Genomic DNA, 20,598 nt, shown 5'->3' on the forward strand with positions numbered 1-20,598 from the left:
AATCGAGACCCTTTTTACACTGTCAACCACAACGTCTCATTTTGCCATAACATCCAGATTGATTTTATGAAGCCTGAGCAGCAAATATCCAACCCAGATGTGGCGGTGATTTGAAATGTATCATTCAAATCTGATAACTACAGATGTGACTGCAATTTGGACTCTCTGTTCATTCACTTGAGATACATCAGAGCAGTGTTTGTGTCGCTCACAGATTGGTGCACAACAACCAATGGACAGTGAGGCTTCTATGAGTGCAGTTTGGAACAGCGCTGTTTGGATCAACTTCCCCTTTACTGTCTGGTGCAGTGACACAATAGCGACCTAATTTGACAGCACATTTTCTAATGACAGTGTGGACAGAAGAGCTTTAGGATTCAATTTCCTGCAGTGTGAACAAGGACAGAGATAAAGCTGTTACACATTCCCAGCTAAAGACTTTCCTTGATAACATGGATGTTTTCTCTCCTCCCAAATGGATTTGCCATGTGACACTCGGTGCTTGCCAAGCTATTCAAAATAATATAATATATATACATATATACAGTAAAATTATTACAGAATATAGTTGAGTAGTCTGACTTTGGGATTGGCTAGCAACCATTAGTTCGGTCTGATTGGTCGTAATGGATGTGACACATGAAACATTTGTGAAAATGGATTTCTTGAAAGCCTGTGTTCTTTTGTACGTAAACAGAATCAGGGCATTCCCAGATGTTTCATGAATACATCAAGCAAACCATTTCAGCAAGGGTCAGAGCATAAAAAAACAACCCATTACAGTGTGTGTCCTGATAGACAGCTGTGATTTATTTATGAACAAATGAAACAAAAGATGTGCATTCTAGAAGATTTAGAGTGTATCTTTACCTATGCTGAGGAAAAAAGTCTGCAGATGTTGCAGAAAGTCAAAGCAAAGCCTAAGTCAGACAAACTGTCCTCTTCATTTGAAGCATTTAAAGAGGAAGACACAAATTCAAAGCTACATCATTATGGATTATTGTGTTTTCTGATCTAACTCTGTTAATACTCAATCTATATAATAACAAGCTACTGTAAATCCACTTTTTTTTTCTTTCTCCCAACTAGGACTACAAACATTTTGGGCCGCACATAATAAACAAATATTCACATATCCTCTAATCTTTACTGTTTTACTGACGAATATTAAATGCAGAAACTACAATGACACAAATTGACATTTTAAATATAAGGCCCCTTGGCGCTTCACTAACAAATTAAAAAAAAAGTTATACAGATTAAATAATAATAAAAATATACTGTGATGGCTCAAGCATCAGGTAACTTTTGGTTAAGTTTTTGGGCCACAGTTTGGTATGTTGTGTGCATAAAAACAATATTTCTCTCTCTCTCTCTCTCTCTCTCTCTCTCTCTCTCTCTCTCTCTCTCTCTCAACATTCTCTCTTTATTTGGCTTGCCAGAAAAACGAAGCAGAACTCAGAATGGTAAACTGGTGAACTGCATCTTATTCCTTGACAGTTGGGGTTATTTTAAATAACAAGCTGTTTGTATAAGCAGCAGAATGTTTGTGACGCTAACGAATGTTGCGTAGATGAACGATTCGATGAACGATTCTTTTTAATGAACTGATTCTCAAGATTCCGTTTATTTAAAAGAACTGTCATGCCCATCACTACATTAAACATCCCAACCACTTGTAAACTGTATTTAAAAGAGGTTTTTCTGTGCTTTGTTAGTGGAAGAGGAAAACAAACATCAACCGATCAATAATTTGGGGGAAGCCAACGACCGCATAAATGCTGTTTCCTTTCTTTAACTGAGTGTGTAGCCCAAGTACAAAACTGGAGGAGAAAAAAACATGGTCCATATGAGCGTACTGTGCAATGCCTACCGACTGGTACTAGGTTTTACCAAGTACCATCCCTCCACTCCTAAAAATGTAAAGTCAAGGTTTTGGCCAGCAGTGCTAGTATTAGCAGCAAATTTCATGTTCCTTGCATGTTGTGAGAGGAGAATTTGTAGTCTGTTGAATTGTCTCTCTGAAATACCTCAGCAGTTGAACTCACACACATATTGGTTCACACGCTAATACCTAAGTTTGTCATCAAGCAAAGTCAGCATGAGTGTCAGAAAAAAAATATTTGCACTCAAATTTTAGGAGAAATATGCAATAATTCAAAGGCAGTCAGGAGCCCTGTATTCTGTATACTGGATTTACCAACTTTGAATCAGAGAAACAGACCTGAGGCTTTAACACCTTTTTGATCTGCCTTTAGATCAGTGGACTGTAAGCCAATTTACACTCATTGGTTGGCACATAACATGACAGCTGACCCGTTGCCAAAAAACATCACTCAGCAGCTTAAGTTTTTATTAATGAGTTAGGGGTGACTTATGCCAGACACCCAAATGTTTCAATGGACACTGTTCTAGCCAAACCCAATAATTCAGGAAGAAAAAAGTGGTGAAACACAGTTTAACACTATATCCCCACAATTTAAGTACAAACCCAATTCCCAAAAAGTGGGGACACGATACAAATTGTAAATAAAATTGAATGCAATTATGTGGAAGTGCCAAATTTCAATATTTTGTTCAGAATAGAACATAAATCACAGGTCAAAAGTTTAAACTGAGAAAATGTATCATTTTAAGGGGAAAATGTGTTGATTGTAAATTCCATTGTGTCAACAAATCTCAAAAAAGTTGGGACAAGTATCAATAAGAGGCTGGAAAAGTAAATTGCACTTGAAGACCAGTTACCACTAATGAGGTCCATTGGCAACTTGATTGAAATATAAAAAGAGCTTCTCGGAGTGGCAGTGTCTCTCAGAAGCGAAGATGGGTAGAGAATCACCAATTCCTCCAATGTTGCGCAGAAAGATAGTGGAGAAATATCAGAAAGGTGTTAACCAGAGAAAAATTGCAAAAAGTTTCAGAGAATCTGGAACAATCACTGTGTGTAACGTTCAAGGCCGAAAAATCATACTGAATGCCCATGATCTTTCGGGCCCTTAAACGGCACTGCATTGCAAACAGCAATGCGTACTGTAATGGAAATCACAGAAAGGGCTCAGCAATACTTTCAGAAAACATTGTTGGTGAACACAATCCACCGTGCCAGCCGCCGTTGCCAGATGAAACTCGACAGTACAAAGAAGAAGCCATTTCTAAAACAGATCAAGAAGTGCAGGCGTTTCTCTGGGACAGGAGTTATTTCAAATGGAGTGTGGCAAAGTGGAAACCTGTTTTGTGGTCAGACGAATTACGATTCCAAGATCTTTGAGGAAAACTGGGGCGCTATATCATCAGACTAAAGAGGACAAGGACATAAGCCTGCATCTGTGATGGTATAGGGTTGCATGAGTGCGTGTGACATGGGCAGCTTCCACATCTGGAAAGGCATCGTCAATGCAGAAAGGTATATTCAGATTGGAGAACAACATATGCTCCCATCCAGGCATCATCACTTTCAGAGAAGATCTTGCATTTCTCAACACGATAATGCCAGACCACATGCAGCACCAATTACAACATCATGGCTGCGTAGGAAAAGGATCCAGGTATTGAAATGGCCAGCCTGCAGTCCACATCTTTCACTTATAGAGCACATTTGGCGCATCATAAAGGGAAAGGTGCAACAAAGAAAGCCCAAGACAGTTGAACAGTTAGAGAGACGCGTGTTAGACAAGAATGGGACAGCGTTCCTATTTCTAAGCTTGAGAAACTTGTTTCCTCCATCCCTCGACGTTTGCAGACTGTTGTAAGAAGAAAAGGGGATGCCTCACAGTGGTGAAAATGGCCTTGGCACTACTTTTTTGAGATTTGTTGACACCATGGAATTTAAAATCATCATAATTTTCCCGTAAAATGATACATTTTCTCAGTTTAAACTTTTGACCTGTTCTATTCTGAATAAAATATTAAAATTTGGCGCTTCCAAATAATCACATTCAGTTTTTATTCACAATTTATTTAGTGTCCCAACTTTTCGGGAATTGGGTTTGTAAAATGTGTTTGGAAACAAATCTATGATTTCACTTTACAGGGACTTTAAAATACTCAACACATAATGGCATGGGATGGCATCCCACCCGAAATGGTAATAATGATGGCTTATTACCATAATTAAAATGCAAATATTGCATCCAATGACATGACCACTCAAAGTATACAAGTCATGTCACTTTTTGTCATTGCTTCCCTAACTGCTATATTATTAACACCATACCCACACAGAGTTGGTAGAGTTAACGTGACCTGAATCAGTGGACCCCAACCACCGGACCGTGGTGGCGCACACAGTTGAAAGAATAAAAACCTACTTTACTTCTGGTTAATTAATTATCTGAGGCTTAAAAATATTTTATTTGGAAAAGTGACCGGATACTCTCTGTTGCGACAACGGACTCTTGACGCATGTCAAGATGCTAATTATGTAGTCATGTAGCGTTGAAAAGGTTGGCAAAATAAGTACAAAACAGACGTATTTGGAAAGTTTCTTTGCAACACGGAAAAGGCCATGTGATGAGACAACACCAAGAAGAAAACGAAAGGTGCTTGGACTTACTGCAGCAGGTGATTCCCACGCATGAGGCCCGCTTTGCACAATGTGGCGAGCGGCTCTTGATTAAACATTCTAGTGAGTTGTTCATGGACTTTACATTTGTTCTGTGGTGTCTTGTTATGTTGGCACATTTAAGGAGGACACTGCTAATATAGTTACATAAAAATGTGGCTTTGCGTTTATTGCTACACACCCCATACAACAAAAGCAACAAAAAAAAACTTTCCTGACTGTGGTCTGGGTTTCAGTCTTTTTGTCGAGTCAAGAAACTGGACTGACTGGCGGAGATAGGACACATCGCTTTGTTTATCCATCTGTGCTGATAGCAATCTATTTTTTGGTACATGGAGAATGACGCAAGATGTTATGAACAGATGGCAGTGTTTATTTTGTTCGGTGGTGTAAAATGTTATCCCAGTATCTGAAATGGCAAAGCATGTCTTTAGCCCTGTTTAAGTTGTTTTCAAAATCAAAATGTAAATATAATTGGTTCTTATGCCAATCCTCTCTATAGTTTAATTTAAATCATTTTTTGCTCATCTCTGCTAACTACAGTAAATACTTTATGAAAGAACCTACAGAATGAATGACTAACCACCCAAAAGCAATTGAAACAATATAATTGTGCTATAATATTCACGGTTCCATCCTTGACGTTCCAAGATGATCACAGCTTAACATCTGAAATCCTTCAATATTTATCTACTCAATATTTATCCATTGAAAAAAAATAAAATTTGTGTCGTACAAAAACAAAGCAATGCATTTTTGTTATCAACCCCAATTCATCTGCCAACTTTGAAAGAATTCTTTCTTTCCTATTCGTTTTTTTTCACTGCTTGAGTTTAATTGCATCCGAAACTGGCCAAGGCCACATTAGCAAAGGGATTCCATCGTATTGACAATTCTAATATCTCATGCATTTCCGTATCTCCACCACCGCATTCTCATACTGTTTGGGATAAATCACTAGACGTGCATGACCATCAACTTAATGAGATTGACTAAGGCAAATCAATTGTTTATAGTATTCTTATTAGGATTGTTAGAAAAAATGGATATATCGCGATATTACAGCGCGCAATTCTCAAATCGATTCAATATCGATTTTTAAACATCCATTTTTTATTCAACAAATAAAAATATTCAACAAAACGTTTTAATTAGGGTTAGGATTTACATATTAAACATAGAAGAATGTTATATTCATGGAACATTAAGCCTTAATATTTTATTTCAGTGCTGTTCAAACATGAAACAGACTGCAACCTGAATTTTCAGATAAATAAATACATTTTCATACAAATCTTACAGTGTAGATGTACAAGTTTACTGATTCTAAATTAGAGTTTTTAAAAAATCGCAATAATCAATTTATAGATTCATATCGGGATTAATCTGTATCAAATCAAATCGTGATACGAATCGGTACGAGGCAATTCACACCCCTAATTCTTAATGTTTTGTTTTTTTAAAGGTAGGGCAGTTTTATTTCTACGTCACATTTCATACACAAGGCAACTCAATGTGCTTTACCCAAGCAAACACACAACACAAACAAACATCAACAAACACAATAATTAATGACATTCACAAGCAAAACAGAGAAAACAAAAGTAGCATACAAAAATTACTCACAGAAAATGACCTCTTAGAATAGTATTTTTTAAACCAATTATATACACCCAATTTACTATGTTATATCATTATGATATGGACTACCTCACCCTGTGATACTATTATGCTGGATGTATTCTGTGCATCCTCTTCCAGACTGCCACAGTCTGTAGGTAGGCAGTGACTGTGAGGAATAGCTGAACAGTTGAAATACTCTGTATGTCTTGCACAACAAAAGAGGAAAATGGAGTGGATTTGCTTTTGGGTAAGAGTGATGTTTTAATATTCAGGTATATCAAAAAACATTTCAGATCTAGGTTCCGTCAGTGAGTTATTCAGAGAGAAAAAAATCTGTTGAAAGCACACGGTGTGTATTTCTTTGAAAATAAGCATTCACATCAAAATAGGATGTAAGCAAGGGAACTTTTGAAAGAGGCCAATGGAGCCCACTGTACAGTATCGGACTGCACACTTGGGAAGAGAGTTTTGAGTTGTTTGGTCTGTAGAAGGCATAATTCTGATCCAGTTGAGCAAAATCAAAGTATTTGGAAGAAGGCTCAGAACTATTTGAAAAGACTTCATTAAACTTTGTAGGATTGGCAAATTATCCAGACAAAAACAAATCCCTAAGTACTCTCGCCTTGTTACCTCACAGTCCCAAAACAAAATTGGGACAAGACGATAATGACTCTACTGGCAGTCACTCAGTACGCACGCTGTGGGATGAACAAAAATGAAATTGATTTGAAAATCCTGCCTTGGCCTGGGATGGAATAGAAGGGATTATTGTGCTGACTGTACTAACACTGGGTCCTCCCCTATTCTTCCCATCCCAGGCAGTTCGAACCACCCTTGCTATTTATCTGTTAATGCACCTCTAGCGCATGCTCTGTGACAATCATTTTTTTAGACTTGATCCTTGCCATTCATTATCAGAGAGAGAGAGAGAGAGAGAGAGAGAGAGAGAGAGAGAGAGAGAGAGAGAGAGAGAGAGAGAGAGAGAGAGAGAGGAGAGAGAGAGAGAGAGAGAGAGAGAGAGAGAGAGAGAGAGAGAGAGAGAGAGAGAGAGAGAGAGAGAGTGAGAGAGAGAGAGAGAGAGAGAGAGAGGAGAGAGAGAGAGAGGAGAGAGAGAGAGAGAGAGAGAGAGAGAGAGAGAGAGAGAGAGAGATTTTTTACTCCAAAAACAGCACATCTGAGTTGTAGAGCATGGCACTGTTAACCTCTGCCTGGCAATCCAGACACAGATTATTTTTCCCCCCCACTTGGCCAGATAATCGCATCACATGGTTTTGTAGCTACTTTTATGAAACATACAGTATACCTGCATGTGTCCACCAATAAAGGTTGCTGTGTGAGATTTGGACTAAATCAAATCAGGTTTTATCAATTAGATTTTTTTTTGCATGAATAAAAATGCACCACTTTGTATGTCATTATATAGAGCAGGTGCAACTAAAGGTAACATGCTGCCTGGCCGTATTCATAGATATTTTTGATTTGCTACTTTCAGTATAGCTGTTTTTGTAGAACTCTGAAATTGTGTATTTTTTAAGCTGTTCTGTAATACGCAACACAAAAATTGACACCAACATCCACTCAAAAAACTCTCACTATTCACAACTTGACTTCGTCATGAGACATGTCCCTGCCTCAGTGAGTGTCAGGTAGCACTGCAATTTCCCTATTGCAAGCAAAATCTACATCTATGTTCGACATCCTATCCAACCAGTCTCATTATCTACTGTTTGTTCAGTATCCACCCTAGAAAGTACTATTATGGCCCAAAAAAATAAATGTAATTTTTGTTTTAGCAATATAGTAAAAATGATTATTAAGCACAATGATTATTTTAGAGAAGTCATCTGAGTTTTTACTGCACTGATTTTCCAAAATACAATATGAAAACAGCACTGCAAAATTAAACTTCTAAAAAACACACACACACACACACACAAATTGCCCAAGAACTTAACATTCACAACGGGTTACCTGTATAAAATATGCTATTACATGTTGCAATCATAAAGTCCATTCCACAGACATTGATCCCATTCAAGGCAGTAACTCCTCATCTCCATTTTTGTCAACAACTTCTCTGGACATGAGTATGCGCTAAGGCTGGTTACGCTGCTAGTGAATGCTAATCTGTGCTAACACCAAATCTACTCTCCCTGGAGTCCAGCGGCGAGACTCTAGCTGTTGCTAAGAAATGGCGGATCCGCCAAGTCATTGGCAGAGAAACCCCGTGTAAGGGCAGTATTATGTAAATTAGGCACACACTTATGTCACAATCAGGAAGAATTCAGAATGGCTCACTTGAAGACACTATTTTGGAAAGATACAATATTTACTGGGTTGATTCATTTCACACTTGGTAGGTTAGCAGGCAAACCAGATAGCCAATTATTTGTATACAAGCATTTTTAAAGTCAATTTTATATCACTCTTCCCCCTTTAAAACAGCAGGTCAAGCCTTAATAAAGATGCTGTTAGAAGTAAAGTGTTGTCAGTGGCACACATTTTGTGGGAAAATAACGACTTGTATGTCAGCTTGAAAAATACTAAGACTTGTGCCCATGCTATCGAGGGTCAGATGTCACTATAAGAAGATTCAAATGTTAAAGCAGCTTGCAGACAAATAGAAGATCTTTGGTAATCTTTCAAGTCAGACACTTCATTAAAATTGTTACATAATCTTCATAAACTGTGTTTTATAGCCTTCTATAGGCACATGACGTGTGAAAATGTTAATGAGTGCAAGTTGTGTATAACGCATGCGCTCGAAACCAATCTTCATTGCTCGATTAATCTGTTGATAGCCTTCTCGGGAAAAGAGAGTTCAGAGGTTAAGAATAGCTTAATCTTTACATTTGAGTCTGATTTACATCAAGTTCGAGGCGAAATGAAACCGTAAAAAAAAACAACATTTATACTCAGAATAATATGATGAGTAAACAGATTCAGTCTTACGATTGCAATTAAAACTCAGAGGACAACTGTAATCCTGATGCGGACTAGGGTAAAGATTAGTTTAACACCCGTGATTAATACATTATCTTTCATTTTGCGCCTCTTCAGATGGATTTACACTGAAGTATCCCCAAATCACTGTCACAAATTAATGACTCATTTTTATTTCTTACTTTGATTGTCTTTATCATCATTTACAGTTTTGCATCTGTTTCCTGAATAAATTGCCAACTGGTCTTCATGTTTAATCTCTGCTGTCCTTTGTATGAACTTTAATGTCACACCTTTTGCGAATGTTAAATTAAAGGAGATGTTTTTCATAGGAATGTTTTTTTTTTTTAAACAGTTTAAGAGTTTCCACATTCTAAAAAAGGCATTTGGCTTTTTTTTCTAAATAAACAAAATAAATGCAGTACAAGTTACATCTACTTTTACTTTTTACATATGGTTGAAATCACTTCGCTTTGAGGGAGCCTATTCTGCCTGATGCGTAGCGAGGATGACAAAACTGTGAGGGTGAGGACAACTACGTCTTGGTAATTTGATGCTACAGGTATCAAAATAAATAAGATAAAGCAATCAATTTTAAATCAATCAAATTTATCAACAACTATTTTACTAACGTATTTTCACGACCATAAAGCGCACCATGTTATAAGGCGCAGTTACAGTTACTGGCGCTATTTCTGTGTTTAGCACACACATAAGGCGCACCGCACTATTGGGCACACGCACGGTTAAACATACGCTAGCTCAAAACATATGGTAGCATGCTATTATGCTAAAACATATGCTAGTGCTAGAGCATGATTTTGAAAAGGCAGCGAACGGAACAAAACTGAGTTTGGTTAACATATCTAATTGATGCTACATTTAGCGATATTTCCAATTGTATTGAGCAACTTTTTTTCTTTAAGTGATTAGCAACAAGTAAAGTGGCTTTTGTGGTTTTATTGAATACTTCTGGAGACATTCTCAGCAGCAGATGGCAAATACTTTGTAATTCCCACAACATGGCTGTTTAATTTTGCACTTCAGTCGGCAGGCACTTTCAGAGATTCAAGTATTTCTATGCAAATAATTAAAAAAGTAAAATTTCCATAATATATCCCACGCTATGGCTTATTTTTAATTATCTTATATAGTATGTAAAATGTAGCCAGGATCATTTCCTGTGTGCATTGAATTGATGACAAGCAAATCCCTGTGAAACCTCATTGGACCAATTAATAATTACATGAAATAAATAAATAAAATGCCTGTCTTGTAGAAGGTGTTTGGCATACAATAAAGTATAAGTAAGTAAGATTTATTTTATTTTATTGACTGTCAGACATCTTATCTTGGCAGGAGCCATGTATTATTACCGGTAAAGGGGAACTGACAAAGCTGCATTTGCAAATTATTACATGATATGACAATCTTTTTGTGAACAATGACTATGCTTCAAGGCTTAGGAATGTTACTTGTAAGGGAAGGGGAAGGGGAAGCGGCCAAAAAAAAAAAAGAATTACTAATGGTGTGTTTCATACTGTCAAGATGAGTGACAGTCAAACAGAGCAACATTTGGATGCTTTAGGGAAGCACTATATATTGTATATAATACAAATGTAAATTTTAATGCACACTGAAATGTGGTTGATTTTTTTAGATATATTATTATTATTAATTTAATGTAGCTGAGCTAAATGATTTGAGTCACAAAGGAGATGCTACACGAACGTAAATAGGCGGTACAGTTCATTCAGTGATACCAATAAGTATAATAAATAAAGTGATTGAAACTTTACATAATTTTGCTTGAAGATGGATTATGGAGTTTATAACTTTTTTTAACTTGTGACTGCCACCTCTGGCGTAAGGCGTAACTGCAGCCTATGTGTCAAGCTTATGCATGGGTGCATGTGCAAGTACATGTGCTAGAATTAACTCTTTGTTTCTTCAGTTTTCTTGGAGTCTATAAGCTGGAGTTTGGGCAGTGCTCGAAGCCGGCCTCTTCTTGTTTTGTTTTTTTACAATTTTCCTCCCAATTGTGTCGTACACTAGCTAACACAACATTACATGTCCACAGAGACGAGCATGACATCACCCTCCACCACTCCTCACCCCCAAGAAACTGTACAGTGTTCGCCCTGAACACTCTACACTGAAGGGAAGATACAAGCTAAAAAGTCAGGGCTCTTGTACTCATCTGTGGAGCATGCATGATGTAGAAAAAAAAACATTTTAAACTGCGCAATGCACTTTAACATGTGTAATAACCCTCTGTTCTCATCATTGCATCGGTGCTTCACTTTCTCCTATAGAAATATATTCAAGTTGACATCACAAAGTTTAATATGAAAGCAAAACTAGATACGCAGCAGAAGCCTGGCTGAGTCCTATCCAATATGGCCACCACATAGGCATGGCAGCCATAATGGATGAGGCAAGATGCCATTGAAGACTGGAGCCACTCAGATTGGCTAAAGCAGGAAATTATGTCAGCTTTAACGGTAACTCCGTTTAAACTATATTGGATGTGGGGGGCTCCGGGTGGTGGAGTGGTTACTTGCCTTCAGTGCAGGTTGGCGTGAGTTCGCTTCCCCGCCTGGGAGACCATATATGTATGTATGTGTGTGAGTGCACCAAAAACAAAAGAAAAACCTTTATTGAGTGTGATCGGTCGAATTCAATGTCCAATGATGCTCAATAGGTGTGTACTGCGATAAACAAAGAGATAAACAAATCATTTTTACTCATCAATCATTATCCTGCTCACCTAAAAACAGACAGGTTGAAGTATACTTATTCCAATATAATATGAAATATTATTATATTAATATTTCATTTTCATTATTTACTTTATGTCGGGAGGGTTGCACTATAGCGCCCTCTATTGACAAGTAGCCACTACAGAAAAGGGAAGCAACGTGCCAAAAGAGAGAGGTGGAGTGGGAGGGCGGAATCATCGTCATTCATAATCTCCCACAAACGCATGGCTTGCATCACGTGGTTAATAACATCTGCCCTGCAGAGTTGACAGCTTGCATTGTGTAGGATGTGATTATGTTGAATGCTATTACAGTAACAAAAAAATGACTCCAACTAACAAACTGTAATTGAAAACGGTATAATGCAAATTCATTCATTCAAAATTATCTTACACCTTACACGCTGTTAATGTTGTCAAGCATGCACATAAATTCTAACAGTGCCTTGCCGTGCACGCACCCTCAAGAACATCTCAGTCGCACTTTGCTCACTATGACAGGAGACTCGCCATAATTGTGCGCAAGTGATTATTCTCAAAACATGAATGAACAAACTCCGCACTTAAAGCCGCAACTGCCAATTCTTGGCAGGAAAAGTTACACATCCAAAACACCTTGCTAACACTGCTCACCATGCAGTCTGGAGCTAAAAATGACAGCGAAGTGATGCTGCGCGAGACCCAGCAAAGTTATAAAACAAGACTTGTTTACCTTATAATGGCCGTGTCACCCTGGCGGACCGTGATGTTGTCGGTGGCCCGCTGCATATCCACACTCCGGACGGGGAACCCTGTCGGGATAAGACATAGCAGTCTGAAAAAAGAAGCCTGCAACTGCCTCCAAAACGATTTGCGTCCGACGAGCATTTTTAAAGCTCTGCAGCACGCGTTTCGGCAGCAATAGATCCACGTGAGATGGGGTACAAAGTGAATTGGAGTAGTTGTCCAGAAGTCTTCAACACAGTCGGGTCCAGTACAGTCCAATAAAGTACTTAGGGTTGAAAACGTGCAGCGTTCTCCTCGCACGACAGACCAATGATGTGCGATGCTTTCGGCGCACAAAGTACTGTGGTATCGCTCACCCACCCCCACTCCCCCTCCCCTTCCCTCTCTGTTTTGCTCTCCTTCGCTCTCTCTGCTTATCCAGTGCCTGACTGTGATGATCCCTATTGGTTGTCAGGACAACAGCACCCCCCGAGGTCCTTTTAAGTGGCACACAGAGCAAGGGGTGGCCAACGAAGGGGCAAGAGTTTTGGAGAAATACTTTGCTTATTTTTGTGTGTATACTACACAGTATTAATAATGAAACCATAGATTTGTTTCTAAAAACTATTACACGCAGACAAAAAGATTGTGAAGATCTATCACTAAACTGTTTTTCACCATTTATTTTCTTTGTGATTTGTTTATTTTATTTATTGTCACATTATATTTACCATGGTCGAAGGTATTGCGTTTATCAGGCTCTCCCTGGTAGGGATAGCTAACAGCTAGCTATCTCACTCAGCTAGCCGGCTAGCTCTCATCAGCTTCCATTCTAATGCCTCAGGTGTACTCTGCCTTGTGTCCTTTTCTTCAACGCTGGACAATGTCTCTGTGTTCTGACCATGGCATGGACACCACCCCCCGCGCTCTCACCCACTCTTACTAATATTGTTTTCATTTAGTATATACTAGTGTAAAGTGTCTTTGAGTGACCAAAAAGATCATTTTTATTTAATATAATGATAATAATGATAATGATGATTCATCATTTTAAAGGTTTTCTTAATGGTTTTAATGTTGTTGTTTTCTTGTCACAAGGAAATTTTGAACATATTCAACAAGTAAAATCATTAAAGTAGTAGGCTATTGTTTAGCAAGCGTTTAACGGATGTTTGCAAACCACTGCCTTTGCCAACACTCGCATACTCGCATACATTCACCCCTAGGATACAAGCTTTAACCTACAATCATCTCTAAAGTAGTGGTATTTGATTGACATTTAAATTGTAGCTCCGGCGCGCCATTCCGAGGTATTGATGGGGAAACGGAGCAATATTGTAAAGTTTTATAAATATCTGGTGTTACCATTTTTGTGTCTAGTCAAAATTATTTCCCTTGGTTATTTTTATGCGCATCGCCATGTTGGGACGGATGTGACATCACCACGTTGACAGGCCATCACTCGCACACTTTAGTTACTATTGAATGATATGTCAAATCATTTCCCTCAAGGATGTAAATCTGTCATCTAAACTCAGATATTTATTTATTATAATTTATTTAAACGGAAAGAATATAACCTGACCCGACAGACAGGTTCCGACTTGGATCAGCTATACATAAGCAGATAGCTTAGCTAGGCTGCTACAACGATTTCTTCCTTTTTACAGTAAGCATGCACCTGATTGGCCGCGTAACCCATGTGACCACATCACCAGCTATAATGTATGTATGATGCAATGATTGACAGAAAGGCTCTGGTTTTCAATGCGGAAGGCCTTTTTCACAAAAACCTGTGGGAAAACTAAAAACACAGAAAGTCCTTAATGGATGGATGGATGGATGGATGGATGGATGGATGGATGGATAGATAGATAGATAGAATGGGAGATTCCTTAAATATTTCAAAAGACATAGACTAATCCTGTTCTCACCAGAATAAAAATAAAAAGAACATTTAATTGGTATGGGGTATGATGCAACCAGCCTCTAAAAACTTTGAAGTATTTTTGGTCTCATTATCTGCATGGCATATTTATATATTATGTTCTGCTGACTCCCGACCTACTTGTTTCCCTCCCCATCATTCCATTCCATTAGCTGAACTAAAGCAGTTCCACAGAAAGTGGAAGAGAAAGCACGACCAAGGTTGTACATTGTGTCCTGTGGTATAAAGTTCGATCTGACAACAGTGATGACTGCGTATAAGTCATCACTGAGTCCATTCTCACCTCCTCCATGCATCACCAGCTGGCACTTGGCGGCAAGGCAAGAAAGAATAATGTGCTGTAGTCTGTACGTCTGTAGGGCCTTAGGGTGAGCAGTAAAGATCGTGGTACCTCGACAGCCCCCTGTGGCAGAGAGCTAAAAGCACTCCAAGACTAAAGACGCACAAACATGCACCCGCACAGCTGGTTCTTGTGAACCCAGGCTATTGCATCACAATGCATTCAAACCTCTACCTATGCCGGACTTTAAAAGATCACAACTCACAACAAACACACCCAAAGAGCACATGAAGCAGTCAAAACACTCTAAATCCGCTTTTACATAAATGACTAACCTTGACAGGTTTCAGATGGCATATGAGTGATTTAACATGCAAGCAGATATCCAAAAGAACTGTAGTTGTGATGTTCACTTTTTGAAGAGAATGAACTGTTTGTTAACGAAACGTTTTTAGTTGTTCAGGAGTGATCTACTTGCCTCTATGTGTTATGTTTGATCCCCACATCTATGGGATCACATTTCAACCCCAGCTGTCTCCTCTTCACGTCTGTGTTACGTCTGCTTACATAATCACACACATATTTAGTTTTTGTCCTCTGTGTTTCAAATCTGCCATCACGGTGTTATAGTAAAAGCTGCACAATATATACTAAGCCACATTTAAAATACTGTATATCGCACTGTTCTGTATGTGACACATACAAGAAAATTAAAAGAATAAGAAAAAAAAAACAACTCCTTTTTTAAAAATATAATCATGCAGATTATTAATCACAGGGACACATATGTTATACTGTATTTGCTCACAAGTGCATCTTGGGTCAGCAAATCAGTAAATAATTTCTTTGGAATTTTCAGAATAGGACCATTAACGAATGAGAAGCACAATCATATAATTTCCTGCCTTTGTAACAAATAAGCAGCTTAAAAATAATCAGATTGTTTCATGACTTTGATTTGTTTGAATAAATCTTTGGACAACAGCAGTCAGTTGCAAACGGTTTGGGTCAATTGCTGATGTAGATTCTCCTAACTGATGCCTGTGTGATTACACAGAATCTACAAATTGCCAAAGTCTGACCTCAGCCTTTTGTCTCAACAGCGCAAAAAGACTGTGCACAGCCTCTTTCCACACAAACAGAATCTCCTCAATCTTCTTGGAAAATAATTGCTTTGAGCTGGCCTGTTAGGGCCATCTCGCCTCTTACCATGCACTTCTATCGGAAAGTTAAAGGCACACACAGACCTTGTAGCAGAGGATTGGTTTACCTATAAGTGGAAATATGTTTAAGGTGAATTCCCTTGGAGGTAAATACAAATCCAAGGATGCTGTGGTAATAATTCCCACTCTACTTTTGACCACAATGAGATGTGTGTTTATAAAACTAAAATAACACACCTAGACGTGCAAGATTAAAAATAGTTCACTAAGTAGTCAATTTAAGTAAACTCCAATTCTCAAACAACTGTTTGACCTTCCATCTTTTGTAGCTAGAGATGTGCAGTAATACTGAAGTAAATACACTCAAAATGAACCCCAAAAGTAAGTTCACATACAAAGATGTAAATGAAGGTTTTTGCTATAATTATACAGTTTTAGTTAGCTTTATGAAGCTAGTAGTAGCAATAGAAGTCTCAATTAGTTTTTGTTTTTCCAAAGTATTTCCATTTTTATTTTATTTAGTCCCCCAAAAAATTTGTCCCTTACTTATTTTCAGAGGTGGGCACTTCTGTCGTTACGTCAGTCCATTATTGACAGACACCCACATTTTTGGCAAGTGCTTTATAATGCAAAGTCTGGAATAAATACACAGACTGAGCACCAATGTAAGCAGGTAAACGTCCGTCGATCCAGGTCAGTACAGACGGTCCTTCTCAGTCTGAGTATTTTGTTTAGGCTTTGCATCATAAAGCACTCGCCGAAAATGCGGAAGCACTCGCTGAAAGGGGGGGCATCGGTCAATGACGGGCCGATGTAACGACAGAACTGCTTGTTTTGTTCGTTTTTGTCAACTACAAGGCACTGAAACACAGTAAATAGCAAAGTCAAACAATAGTCATATTTCATCCCAGAGAGAAACACACACACACACAAACACGCATGCACCCACGCACGCACGCACACACTCTCTTTTCTAAATGGGCCTGGGCATTCACATGCGTAGCGCTTTTCCATCTACAAGGCACTCAAAGAACTTCACACTGACTCCTCATTTTACCTACTGATGATGCAGTATCAGGAGCAACTTTGGGTTCAGTATTTTGCTCAAGGTCTCACAAGGGCCGAGATCAAACCCACAACCGTTAAGTTGGGAGATGACCACTCTACCACCAGAGCCATGCTGCCTCTGATATAATACAGACCTATACTTCAGTCATGCATTGGTTAATAAAGTGACATGTGCTTCAAATGTTGTATTAAAATAAGGTGTTCATGTGTACCACTAACAAAACTTGTTTCATTGCACTAGAGAAAAAGACTAGCAATACTGCAATTTGCCATTTTATCCTTTCTGCCATATTCACAGTGATTAATGTAGTAATTTCTTGGTAAATAACATATTTTGCTCTGGCCCCAGAGTGCATAAAACCTACATATACATTCCACCTAAAGTCTATCCAAAACTATAAATATAAACATGCCCGGAGGACAAACATGCTCACTGCCTCTGTGCCTCATTCCCTGAAATTAATAATGTAGACCTGCTCATTTTGTGGTATGAAAAAATCAGTCCCATGCTTCGGTTTTCTCAGAGGACTACAGAGCCAAAAGCTTATCTGCCTGCAGGCCCTCACTTCTCATCTGCATTCTCCAATCTGCATGTTGCCTCAGTTCTCTTAATTAGGAAGCTGCAGACAAGGAAGAAGAGATGTTGAGATTTGGGGATTTGAGATTTTGTAGATTGTATCCTAGATTTGTCTCCCATCTTGATGATCTCCATTACAAAAAGAAAAGAAAAAAATCCGAAAAAATGGCTTGCATATATGCTGGCATTTTAGGGGCATAAATATTAGCGAAATATTAGCAACAAAGAATTACAATAAAGAACAAATGAATAATTAAGGCAAAAGGGAAAAAATGCCACAAGCTATAAGAGTCCATAATTTTACTCAATACTACTGTTGGACAGAATGTAAAAACTTATTTCTTGGCGTCCGGGGTTGTGGATCAGTTGGTAAAGTGGGTCGTCCTTGGGCAAGACACTGAACCCTAAATTGTTCCCAGTGGGCCTAACAGCACCTTGCATGGCAGCAGCTGCCCCTTGGTGTATTAATGTTTGCGTGAATGGGTGAATGTGAACGTCTAAGCGGATGATGTAAAGTTGTAAAGCTTCTGTGTGTTGCTGTCCTTCTCAGTTGGTGTATTTAAAAAATATATATTAATCAAGTGTATACATTAATTTTATAGTCTAAGTTGCACTTTTTTTTGAGACATCAATGTTCATTAAATTTTTAGAAATAAAGTACTTTTTTTGTGATATATCAGTGAGAGAGCAAAATATTTTATCACTTTAATATATTTTGTGACTGAGCAAGATTTTATGACTTGACTTACGAATTGGTCCATTCAAGTAATGACTTGCGTAAAATTTGGTTGCGACTCGACTTTTTTTCCCCACGATAACTTGAGACTTGCTTGAGACTTGAATGTTACGACTTGAGACTTACTTGCGACTTGGGTATACAGCAGGCTTCCCAAAATCTTGTCCTGGAGGACCGGAGTCCCACAGGTTTTACATGTTTCCGTCCTTCAACACACCTGATTCTAGAGCTCAGGATCCTTATCAGGCTTCTGCAGACAATATGAATCGGGTGTGTTGGAGGACGGAAACGTCTGCAACCTGCAGAACTCCGGCCTTCGAGGACCATGATTAGGGAAGCCTGATATACAGTATATGACTACTTACTCTCACTTCTGCAAATACTTTACCTAAGTGTGTAATGCTTGCACTCACAACATTACAGTTCAAAAGGAAATTGTACGAAAATACATTATGCTTATGTTCCTAACTGGATTACTTTCAGCACCAGGGGCATAACAGCACAGGTGCAAATCTGAAATGCTGCTAAGCATTCATAAAACATGATCATTACTGCTATAACAATCTACAAACATGACTGAAAAGTCTCTAAAATCTGGGCCAAAACTATTACAAAAAACGTTTGAGATAATCCTCAAATTCAATCCATTTAGACTACAGGGAACAAACTTGGGGTATCCAATTAAGTATCTATGGTTTGAATTTTTTTTTAATCATTTCTTTGTTTCTGTGTTTTCCCCACTAAGAAACCGTGTTCTGAAATCAGAACCAATTTAAGTATTGACTCTCATCCTGCAATGGAATGTATTCCAGATTCCATTGTATCATTAAAATATGTCAGGTTCCACAAAGTGTTACCTTTCAATGCATGTTGATTCCACTAGGTTTGCTTGCCAGAGATGTAACTCACAAAAATGCTCATTAATTTGCTTTTCTTAATTTTATGCTCAAACAAAACTTTTCTCTATTCAGTTTCACTAGCTATTAAGTTCCATCAATTCAAATTAAAACAAACAAACACATAACAATGTGCTCATTGGAGTAACTGCATTCATATATTAAACGGGGGCATGCATGAATTCAAATGGTTTATTGTCCATGAAATTGCATATAATGGAAATTTGTTTACAGCTGATGCGCTGATTATCACCCATGGGTGGAACAGAGATGGAGGCAAAAGGCGCAGAAGGATTTGTATGTGTGTGTTGGAAAGGGTGATTTTGTGTGGGCTGGGTGTTAAGATGGATGGCAAGTCTGTATGTTTGAGCATGATTATATGGCATGCTTTTATAACTAGAACTACATTTGACTCTTAATTACATCTTGAGGGAGGAATGAAGGCAACGAGCCAAACTACATTTAATAAAAATAAGATGGTTTTCTTCTGATCAAAGTGATTTGAAAAATAAGACAACGATGAATGTTTCCATTTACACATAAATATTTAACATCCAGGAAAATAATGAGATGACCAAAATGATTTATTCTTTATACTTCATGCCATCTTCCACAAATCATAACCGTGTTGGAAGTTTAATCTCCCTCTACTTCTTTTTAGCTGAAGTGGCACATATATACAGCCACTGCATGGCAACCGAGTCAAAGCCTCCCTCACATCCAAGCACATATCTCAGCCTCATTTATTTATGACTTCCCCCCAGCTCCCTTTCACTACTCTGGCTTTTTCAAACTGCTCACCACCTCTGCCACACTCTCCCTGCACTTTTGGGTGCTCAGCTATTTCCCAGCTTTTTAAGAGTTTCCCTTGTCTGAAAGACAGCATCAAGTTAAGCCACAGTCCCATTTGGCACTAGCATTTCAAGACCAGGTGGTTTGGGAGGCTTTTTTTTTCTTCCTATGATGCAGAGAGAGACTTGGGAATTTCTTCAGTCAGCACTTGTACAGAATGCATCTATAACTTCTAGATGCATTCTGTTGTACAGGTGCTGGTCAGAAAATTAGAATATTGAGGGAAAGTCCATTCATTTCAATGATTTGTTTCAAAAATTGAAACTTTAGTGTTATATTAAGCCCGTATCTCACTGAGCAGCGCAGGCTTGCGTGGGCATAGCGTGTTGCTTTTTTTTTGCTTTTTTCGGCACGCTTCCTTCAGTGTTGCAAAACGTGCAAAGCCACTTGCCACACGCTCTCAAACCCTCTTTATACTCTCAAATCCTTTTTGTTGTCACAATCAAAGTACAATTTTCAAATCAAAATTTCTTCAAAATGCTATT

The 20,598-nt window shown here is 38.3% G+C and overlaps 1 protein-coding gene across 2 annotated transcripts in view; it reads right to left on the minus strand.

Moving 5' to 3' along the window:
• lsamp (limbic system associated membrane protein) overlaps positions 1-20,598 on the minus strand; it is a 304,540-nt gene that overhangs the window by 122,821 nt on the left and 161,121 nt on the right. Inside the window, exon 2 of one of the 2 annotated variants that reach the window (XM_077566058.1) lies at positions 12,601-12,679. In XM_077566058.1, the coding sequence (XP_077422184.1) occupies positions 12,601-12,679 (79 nt within the window). Of the gene's footprint in view, positions 1-12,600; positions 12,951-20,598 lie in introns of those variants that run through there. The other variant, XM_077566057.1, reaches the window with a different exon arrangement.

Source organism: Vanacampus margaritifer, chromosome 5, assembly GCF_051991255.1.
Source record: "Vanacampus margaritifer isolate UIUO_Vmar chromosome 5, RoL_Vmar_1.0, whole genome shotgun sequence".
Classification (NCBI taxonomy): domain Eukaryota; kingdom Metazoa; phylum Chordata; class Actinopteri; order Syngnathiformes; family Syngnathidae; genus Vanacampus; species Vanacampus margaritifer.